General features: G+C 29.1%; 1 protein-coding gene across 1 annotated transcript in view; it reads right to left on the bottom strand.

The window, feature by feature from the left end:
• Positions 1-8,706: 8,706 nt before the first annotated feature.
• The window catches only part of LOC107001439 (two-component response regulator ORR21-like), a 3,933-nt gene continuing 1,254 nt past the window's right edge, over positions 8,707-11,385 (bottom strand). Inside the window, exons 2-5 of the mRNA XM_027912137.1 lie at positions 11,198-11,347; positions 10,451-10,864; positions 10,173-10,249; positions 8,707-9,024 (exon numbers count right to left, since the gene is read on the bottom strand). Coding sequence (XP_027767938.1) covers positions 8,707-9,024; positions 10,173-10,249; positions 10,451-10,864; positions 11,198-11,347 — 959 coding nt within the window. The remainder of the gene's footprint in view (positions 9,025-10,172; positions 10,250-10,450; positions 10,865-11,197; positions 11,348-11,385) is intronic.

The following is an 11,385-nucleotide window of genomic DNA, read 5'->3' on the forward strand; positions in this document are numbered from 1 at the left end:
TGATACCATGAAGGAATATTGATTGTATTGAATTGTTAACCTAATAAGAGAATACATGGGAGATATATATAGGAGATATAGGAAGGAGTACTAATCCTAATAGGACTAGGATTAAGGAGTACTAATCCTAATAGGACTAGGATTAGTACACAGTAAATACTAATATTATTTAATACTATTATTTAATACTATCTGTTATTAATACTTACCGAATAATTTGATGAAGTTTAGAATTTCTATGAACCAATAATTCTTTTGTAAGTCCAGCGTCTTGTTCTATCACATTATACTCTCACAATCCTTGTCATTATCCAAGTTTTGTGCTAAGAGGCCATGCACGTGTCCTAATATTCATGAGTGCTCTAGAAATGTGTCACAATTTCATAGAAGCGGCACCACTTCACACTCAAATAGGTCCAATCATCAAGTGTATTCTGCAGAGCAATACATCACCTATAAAAGATACAACTTCGATTAAGAGTTTTAACTCTGCCTCACTTTGCTTTGCAGATTATTACACTCAAGGGCAGAGCCACGTAGGATTGGACACCCTTCGTCGAAAAATTACACAATATATACACGTACAATTTTGATTTAATATATATATATATATANGCCGGTGCTATCCTACTCTTTGCTCGGATTCAATTCCCCGCAAGGGTGTTTCTTTTTTCTTTAATTATTTTGATGTCTTGAATTTAATTAAGTAACGAGATATACGTAATTTTAACATAAATGTTTAGTACTTGGTGGTCAAATGTGTCCTTAATTGCTCCATGAATCCAAGTTTGAATCCCTCTTCCACTAACATTTTTTTCAATTAAAAATAAATTATTTCTTTAAATTTTAATACCTTTTCCTTGTGGAATAAGATTTCCTAAAATTTAATACTTTTTCCTTGTGGATTTTTTTCAATTAAAATTGAATTATTTCCTTAAATTTTAATACCTTTTCTTTATGTAATAAGATTTTCTTAATTTTTTTTAACAAAATACTTATGGAATAAGGTTTTCTTTCTCTATAAATAGGAGACACAATAATCTAAATTATATCACCATATTATTAAGAATAGAATCTCAATATTTCTAGAAAATTGTATAGTGTCTTATGTAGAAAAGAAAATATTTCATCGAGTACAGTTGTACTAATATTTTTTAATTGTGTTTTCAATAGAACTTTATTTTCTTTATGTTAGTTTTGAATTATACACTTGTAATTCTATTTAAAAAATTACTTATATTTATTTAAATATCTCTTAACTTGATTATTTGTTTTTGTAGTTTAAATTATCATTTTTTAAAAAAAAAAATTAATGTTAAAAGTTTGGACACCCTTGATGAAATTTCTGGCTACGCCACTGATTACACTATATTCACACATCATAGGAGGGACATAACTTTATAGTATTTACTTGATAAACTAATGACTTGTTATTACTCATATGAATCTAGTTCATGGGATCTCTGATCACATAGGTTGGGTTACCATCATTGTTGATCTTCGCAAATGACAAAAGTCTTACTCCCCTCGATGTTTCATTAGTCCGTGAATTGATCAGATTCACCTCCGGCTACACATAATTTATTTAAGTAAACAATTTATCTCACTGCAATATTTTCATCACATTGTGTCTCAAACACATGTATCTAATTTAGTCATATAAAAGTTGGTTTTATTCCAATTGGAATACACACTAAAAGTTGTCTTAACCACTTAGTCTCATCACCAATCAACTCCACAACAACTAATTCTAATTAATTGTTTTTATTTAGCATTCACAAAAATAACCAACTTTTTTTTTTTACCTTTTTCATAATATATTGTACCCTTTTGTACAACAAACTATTAACTAATTCAGTATTGTACTTATGGTACCTCTCCTGTATTATCAAAGACACTTTTCAACATAATGCATCAAGAAGCAATATAATTTTCACATAATGCATCAAGAAGCAATATAATTTTCAATAAGAACATGAATAATATAATCATTGTTTTTTAAACCTCAACAATTTTTTTTAATTTTTTTTATATCTAACATTGTATTCGAGCACATTTACCAAATACGAATATTTATTAACATATACAATCAAAAACTTAGATCCTATATTTTTCTTTTCTTAGGATCATGTAGAACACTCTTAGCAAAACACCCCTACACTTTCAAATATTTCAAAATAGAGGTATAACCTTTTTAACTAATATGTAACATATAAATCTAGATATATACACTAATACATATCAAAAGTTGTATCTTAATTTCTCAATAATATATCCAAAGACATTATGTATAAAAGTGATGCAATATGATTTGCAGCAACTAATATTTTAAAACTGCCGTAAACTCTAAACTATAATAATAATAATTATTTTTAAAAAAGACCATTCCTGTAACAATATTTCTTACACTCTCATATAATACTAACACATTCAAGACGCAATAACCCCAAAAAAAAACACATTAATCGCAAATAATATGGCAATACCAAATAGTCATACCCAATAAAAATTTAAAATTTTCAAACTCATATATTGCTGAATAAGTAGCTTCACTTTTAGTTTTCGATCCTCACTAACTTCTTCTAGTTTCAATAAAGCATTTCTTATTTGTGGAGCTTGAAATCGTAATGCTTTAATACTTTCAGCCGACTTTACCAGCGAGTTTGTGATAATGATTTAAGAGTTAGATTGGGTGCAAAATCTTTTAAAATTTTCCACCGCTTGGTAGAAGAAGCAAATAATGTATATATACGTTGTATCACTCCAAAAAATGAGACATCTGTCGTAGAAGAATTAGTCATATTAAAAAAGTACCAAATTTAAATTATTACAACCACAAGGTGTATAAAATGCTCTTGGATTTGCATCGAGAAGTCTTTTTTGCACTCCTTGATGTTTTTCCTTCATATTTGATCCATTATCATATCCCTATCCTCTTAAATTATCAATATCAAATCCAATACTTTTACTCATCTACAATAACTTCAAAAAGACCTTTTTCACTTGTATCACACACTTTCAAAAATTTGAAGAAATATTCGTTAATTCTTATTGGATTAGCTGAAATATCCACACTCCTTGATATAAAGTCATATGTTTTTGATGGCTTGCATTCGGAGTGCAATCAAGTATGATTGAGAAATATTTTGTTTCTTAGCTTTAATATCTTTAATAATTTTATTCTTTACTTCACTTGCCAATAAGTTTATTAATTCATTTTTGTATATTATGTCCAAGGTAATAATTATGAATTTCTTCGTGCTTAATTCGCCGAATATGTTCTTGCATAACAGGATTAAATTCAACAATCATTTCAATTAGACTTAAAAAATTATCATTACTTTCTTAATAGATCTTTTCTTTTGTTTCCCTAAATGCCAAATTATATTTCCCAAGAGTTTTAATCAGAACAATAATTCTTGACAACACATTTTTTCAGTGTACTCTATGTAATTTGTTCTTTCACATCTTTATCAATTGTCAAATTTTAACAATCTCATTTCTAAATCAATCCATGAGCTCATATTAATTATATGTTTGTTCGTTTATTCATGAGCTTTAAGTTTAGCACTAAGATTTCTCCAATCATTACTACATTCACTAGCTAGTTTATTGTTAGAAACAACATAAGTTATGCTAAATAATTGACAACAAAAACGAAAAATTCTATCCAAATCTTTAGAGTAAATTAACCATTTTCTTTCATATTTTTCTCCGTTTGCCAATTTTTGAATATAGTGTGTTGAAGAAAAATGTCTTTAAGTGTTTATCCTTTGGAAAATTTATATCATCATTCTAATTGGACCCTTTTCTACTAGTAGATCTTTCAATTTTGTATCTATATTATTCCATTGACTTGTTCATTTGAGAATATCCTCCAATATTTTTTTTATTCAGAATTTTTATCATTTGTTAAAAATCTATCAAGGACTTCTTTTGGGATTTATTTAATTCCTCAAGTATTCTCTTTTTCTCTCTTTTTGTAAAACTGAAATCATATTTTCTTATTGACATTTAAATTAAATGAATTGTAACAATAACTAAAACAAGAACATATATGCTTATGAACTATGAATATCAACAATAACAAATTATTTTTAAAAACTATAAAATAAAGTTAGAATAATAACACCTGACTCACGAATTTGATAAGTTGTTATGACAATATCGAAATAGAGGTGTGTTTCTTTACTCCTTCAATATAATGATTGCTTGTTGCACTTCTTGAAATTCGAAGAAGACACCCAAAAGTAAATCTTGTTCTTTTGTAACTTCAAACTTGTAAGCAACAGTTAGTGTCGGTAAAATGAGCCCATATTTTGGTTATCCGTCCAAACCGTCCATATTTTAATGGGTTCAATGAGTGATTTGTCACATGGGTAAAATATGAATTAGCCAAATGAGTTAAGCTTCTAACTTTTATTCACTCAAAATTCATGATATCACTAAAAATAATGTAACTTCTCTTCCTTTTATGTTATTCTATAGAACTAATTATTCTTCTCTCTAATTGAAAAGGTGAAGTATTTGACCCTCCAAAAGTATATAATTTAAATGTACATTTTTTTGTTAATTATAATTATATTTTATTTATTTATTTAATTTTATATTGAATAATCAGTAACAGTGTAAAATAAGAAAATCATATATTAGTATTGGCATTGCTTAAAGTGCATTAAGCATGTTTTAGTCCTAAAATGCAAATATTCATTTACGTTGAGATTAAAAATATTTCATCTTTTTATTACATAGATTTATTTTATATTGAAAAGTTATAGGATTTTTTTTATTGTACAATAAAACTAAATGAAACATGTTTAACATTTTCATCTAAAAAAAGACTAAAATATCTTCTCTATATTAAATTCTTAAGTAAAATACTATTTATTCATGAAAATATGGATAAATTAGTATTTTATCCAAATCATTTATTACCCAATCAATTTCTACCCATATCAAATATGGGCGGGTTGAATGATTACCCATTTATGTTAACCCATTTTCAACCCGCCTGCATTTGATCCAACCCGCTCATTTGCCACCACTAGCAACAGTAAATCAAAAGATTTTGTAGGAGAGAGTTCAATATTGAGCATAAAAATAATAAAATAGAGAATAAAAACGATGAGTATTTAGGTATATAATAATATATTGTTATAGTCTTGGCAGATAAATAAAGAAACATGATTTCCCACTCTCAAAAATTATTCCAAAAATTGTTCGTTTCCCTAGTCCCTAATTAAAACTAACAGCTACCTTTTTTTTTAATTTTTTATTTATTTATTTTTGCACGTTTAATATTCCCAAAAATTGTTCTATCCATTCCTTAATCAAAAACTATCAAACTATCGGTACTTTTACTTCTATTTTTTGTTCTTGCATGTTTTCTTTTTACTTCTTACCTCAAATACATGCTTCCCGAGATTCCCCAATCACTCCAACGCCTAGCTGCAAAAAGTCCATACAAAATGCAACTCGAATCAGCCAAAATTGAGGTGTGAAGCTCTCAATATCACAATCTGATGTTTTGAATAATGTGTTGGTTCACGTTCTAGTTTTAACTAAAAGACCAGACAATTACTCTCCGCTATCACGAAGAGAGGGCCACAAAAGCAGAAGTTAACCAACCTGGTCTTCGCGAAAGCAGAGGAAGTCACATAAATGCAGAGGCTTAGCAACCTAGGCCTTCCTGAACGCAGAGCCCTATCTACGACCGCATAAGACAACTCGCCTGTCCTTTGCGAACATGGCCCAGGGCTCATAAACACCAACTCTCTTGATCTCTGCGAACATGGCCTACTGACTCTGAATGCGATGACCAAAAGTTAACTACCAACAGCTGATGCATATCAGTTGGTTTAGCCCAACATGGAAATTCTCAATGAGGTGCTAAGTATTTATTCAGAACCCCGTACACACAAAAGAGATACGCTAGCCCACAAAATTTAGCATTTAGGACCCAACTGAATGTCAAAGCTCCCAATCGAGGATGTCTTGATAAAAAGTGAGTTCCACAAGTCAAATTCAACTATGGGGCTTGGGATGAGCCCGAAAGCCTTGGGATCTACATCAAAGATCCTTTTAGAGCAAACTCAATATCCCGGAGCTAACGAAACCATTATAATTGTATTGAGGTCATCTTTTTAAAACTTGACCAAAGTCCATCGTTCAAGTTTTAGAAGCTTCCAAAATACAGACACTTGCACAAAATCCAAACAAATGACTAGGTGACTGAACTTTCACTCCCAAGAAGTTATAAATGAATTACTGTCATTAAGGAATTCTCTAAATGATTAAAAGAAGGAAGTAACAAGGAAATAACCCGGAGGATCATTACAATTACTTGCTACAACCACTACAACAAAAAAAAATTTAGTGGCAATAAATAGACACATGAATAAAGAGTGCTAAAACCTTTATCGGTATTAGTTAAGTGTCATTAGATCCAATGTCGCTAAAGTCTTTAAGGACATATATAAAGAGTACTAATTGCCACTAAAAGTATATATTTAGCGGCAATTGCTAGTTCAATTTTGATGTAGTGAACAAGTGAAATTGATTCGATGATGTTACATTGAGTTGTGCTCAAATAAGCAAACAAAATTGAAACATCAGGATGAGAAATGTGAGAGCAATAAACAAGATTACTAGAATGTGAGTGGAATAAAATATTGGATGTAGAGATGTGCAAGGCAAAAGTTGATCATCATATTGAAATAATACAATTTAAGTTGTGAGAAATCAATAATACTGAATTTCTGATGTGATCATTGTGATGTAATTGATCAGTTAAAATTTGAAGAACATCTCCATAGAGATTACCTCAAATCCAATTAAGTGCAATAAAAATGTATTTCATTAATGTTAATGTACACAAAATATTATGATAAATTGAGATGAGATTAATCCCATGAATAATTGATCTCACATATAACATTTGATTAATCAACCAACAGGCTATGGAATGCCATAATAAGTGAATTTGATACTAAACAAAATTATAATCCCACATAAAGAAAATAACGGAAGCATGTAACCTAATAATGATTGATAGTTTCAAATCGAAAGACAAAAATAAAATACAATTAGTTGCAACAACCAAAGTCCTTTGAAACAAAATAGTCTCCATAAAAAAAAATGAAATTTTCACTCAAGGAAACAATTCGTAAAATCATCAAAACAATTTGTTGTTCTTGGAAACATAATACTCGGAGTCGCTACCACCTGCATAATTAGATTTAAGGTAAAGTGTAAGATATTATATGTTTGACAAAAACTATTTCTTAAAAGATAATTCAGTCTAATTAAATGATAAAAGTATAATTTTAGGGAACGTGTTTTTTTTTTAAAAAAAACGGACAAGGGCCTAAAATACCCTTAAAGTATTGAAAATGGTACAAAATTACCCTTCATCCACCTATTGGCTCCAAAATGCCCTTTTCATCCACCTATTGGCTCCAAAATACCCTTGTCATCCACCTTTGTGTTCAAAATTGACCACTTCTTTAATTGTTTTAAAATTAAACTCTTTAAATATTTTATAAAATACTTGGCATTCAATTATTGATTATAATTATAATTTATTAATATAATTTATAAACCAACCCACTACACACTCATTACTAACTAAACCTCACCCAATTAATAATCCAATTATAATATCAAAATCGTCATAAACACTACTAAAACACGATGAAATTATAGATTTCTGAAAATGACATTCAAAATTATTTGAGTCCGAATCGGAGCCCCAATTAAATTTAGGTTGAGCCGCTTATTTAGGAGGACACTTTCTTTCAAAATAGAATTAGAAATTTATGATTAAAGGTAAAGAAGTAATACATCCCGAATTGATTCATGCACTTTTTTTAAATATAATTTTATAAATATTTATGATTTGTTTTAAAACATTAATATATTATTTTGAAAAAAAAGTTACCTATGAAGTAACATCACATAATTGAGACGTACGGAATAATTAAGATAAACATAGTCAGACTTTTAAGTTTATTGATGATTTTTATTTAGCCACTTGAATGAATGATAATTTACTTCTATAATTTTTAAAAACACTCAATTGCCAGTAGCTTGCATTAATAATGTGACGGGTTCATTAATTTAGAGAGATTTAATTATTAATGGGGTGGGTAGTGGATTGATTTATAAATTATACTAATAAATTAAATTATAACATATAGTTGAGCATCACGTATTTTAAAAAATATTTAAATAGTTTAAATATAAAACTGTTAAATAAATGGTCAATTTTGAATCAAAAGGTGGATGATAAGGGTATTTTGGACCCAATAGGTGGGTGGGAAGGGTATTTTGGAGCCAATAGGTGGATGGAGGGTAATTTTGTACCATTTCCAATACTTTGAGGGTACTTTAGGCCCTTTTCCGTTTAAAAAAAAGAGTAAAATGATTTCCTTCACTTTTAGGCCAAAGTTGATTTGCTTCACAATTCTTAACTTCATAACTAAAAAAATTCATTAAAACACATTCAATTTGCCAAGGAGTCATTTAACTCCAAAAAACGATACAAGAGATTGTAAACCCAATGAAACACCAACAAAATGGAATTTAATGCCACATTCTATATGGATACCAAATCTGAAAAATTGTTGTAAATTTATATTGATTTTAGCTAATACCAAGAACCAAACAAAAAATATAAATAAGATCCAACTAAATTGAAGCACTAACCTAATCATCAGAATAAACTTGATCAAAATCATTGTCAAATGAATTTGGTAGGTTAGCAGCTGGAGGTCCAAGATTTTGAAACAAATAACCAATATTATTGAAATTAAAATATGCATCACAATCTTCCTTCTTATTTGAATCACTTCCTTCTATATCACTCTTATTTATCGCGATTATACTGCTTGGATAAGACATATTTTGTTCAGCAATATGTTGCTGAAAATTAGAAATTATTGTTCCAAGTTTGTTACTAGTCACATTTTCAGAATCAACATCAGACATCATTGTGCTAGCTACCTGAATATGTGTTTGTATTTCCTGCATTCACATTTAAGTTGTAGTCATTAATAGTCGTATTTCCAACACTTATATAAGACATTATTTTGCTACATGAATGTGTTGTTTTATAAGCTATATTGAGGTTCAAGTTGTACTCACTTTGAATATGATGATTCCAACTGTTAAATGCGGAGCCAGGCCTATGAGTAATGTTCCCTATAATTGGGTTCCGCGGTCTTTGTGAACCAAACATTTCCAATACTGGTCTATGCTGATGTTGTTGAAGCACACCACCAACATTATTTTGCACAAACAAAAATGGGTTATTCAATGAATTGTCGATGTTGGGGTAGTGGGGTTGGACCTGACATTGTGAAGGATAGAGTTTCTCTTGAATTGAACTCTCCCCTCTGCTGGTATTGGGAGTTGAAAATGGAAACTCTGGTCCTTTTTGGATTTGATTAGGAATATTATTTTGAAAACGGGGCATTGACCCATATTTTCTGTTGCTACTTTTTTGTTGAGATTCACTTGAAGATTCTTGGTCTGATAGACGCCAGTTACTTTTGCGCTCTTCTGGAGATCTCCAATTGTTAAAACGACATTTCTGAGTGGTATTAGAAGAAAAAAAATGAAAGGTGAGTTAGACCATGAATATATTCAATTTTCATGATGACGAAAGTCATTTTGATGAGAAATATTTTTGGCATTTTGTAATTTATATGAGCGATAAAAGTCTTTTATAATAACGAATTAAAGATTGATAATATCATTCTTCCATTGAATAGTCACTAAAAACGATTAAATTAGAAGTAAATGACTAATATTATCACTAAAAAAGTAATTAAGGTCTATCTCTAATTCTATTAAATTGGTGAGTTTTTTGATAAAAAAAAAATATTCAGTTCTTAAGATTAATAATAGTGTTTGAATAGTCACAATTGGGATAAATATAAAATTAATAATTTTATTTTTTTCTAATACATAATATTATTGATATAGTTGTAGAATAAATAACTTCTCAAACAAGAGTTTGATTAAAAATCTTTACAAACAATATTTTTTACAAATCAAACATGAGAAAATAACTATAAAAATATTTTTTTTCAAGTGTTTTTAATGGACAAAGACACACAAAAGGTACATTGATTAACCAACCACTTAATTATTTTTGAGGATGTACATACCTGTAAATGGCTCGCTACCTGCATCCTGGTAAGACCAGGCACATCCATAACCTCCACTATTTCCTTTGGGTAACATCCTAAATGTTTCATAAGAATAAAAATCAAGTTTAATAACTATAATTTTTTTAAAAATCATTACATGGTAATGTAAACACAACAATCATTTCGCCTTACTTCAAACAAGATGATGCTAGCGGTAAGTGTAAATTCTCATTGTTCATACATCTATGCATAAATAAATTGAGAAGAAATTCTGATTTATTGTAAAGTAAACTTACTTCCTTCACCTAATTGTTCCAAGCTTTTCATAAATTTTGCATGAAGATCCGCAGTCCACTTTACACAATTCTTTTGCTTAATAACCTTGTTCTTTTTTATATCTTTTCTATTGTTCTTCCTTCTCCGCTTGTACTTTCCATTAGATCCAATATCGTCTTCAACTTCCTCATAATTTGTTTCTTTAGATAATACTTCATTATCTCCATCCATATCATTTGTATCAACATCATTAACAATCATCTTGTCTCCATCTTCTGATCCTTTTTTCGCTGTCTCTCTTTCTATTTTTCTCCTAAGTACAAATTGCCACAGGTATTTCACAATTTCCTCATTTAGTGGCCTGTGTACAAAAAGGCTTGCCCCTTCTTTCAAAGCTTTTTTTGCCAAGAGTTCATTGTATTCATCACATACAACTGCACAATTATATCAAGAAGTTGACAATTAAAATTTAATTGTATTAAACACTATGGAAATATTTAATTTCAAGTATATTCACTATAAAATTTATGTTACAAAATAATAACTTATCATTTGCTAAATAAAATAGGCATTAAACAAATAACTAATGTCACTAAACAACAACATATCATATTTAACAGTGATTTGTACCAAATTCTTTTTGCTCTAACGAATCTAATTACAAATTGATTGCAAATTTTTTAGACGTTTTATTTATAGTGTATTTATAAACGTAATTGATTTTTCTCAAAGTAAATGTCATAAGTGGAAGGATAGTAAATACTTACATAGTGAAATTATATCCAAGGTCACAGCTTGATCCAAAAGTTTAAAAGAATTCAAATTCGGTGTATGAACACTGATTATAATCACATCAACTTTTTCCTCTCCTTTCGAAAGCATTTCCATTGCTTCTGAAGATGTACGAACCGTAATAACTGCATCAATGCATCTTAAAAGTCAAAAAGAAGATTAT

This window comes from Solanum pennellii, chromosome 10 (genome assembly GCF_001406875.1).
Source record: "Solanum pennellii chromosome 10, SPENNV200".
Classification (NCBI taxonomy): Eukaryota; Viridiplantae; Streptophyta; class Magnoliopsida; order Solanales; family Solanaceae; genus Solanum; species Solanum pennellii.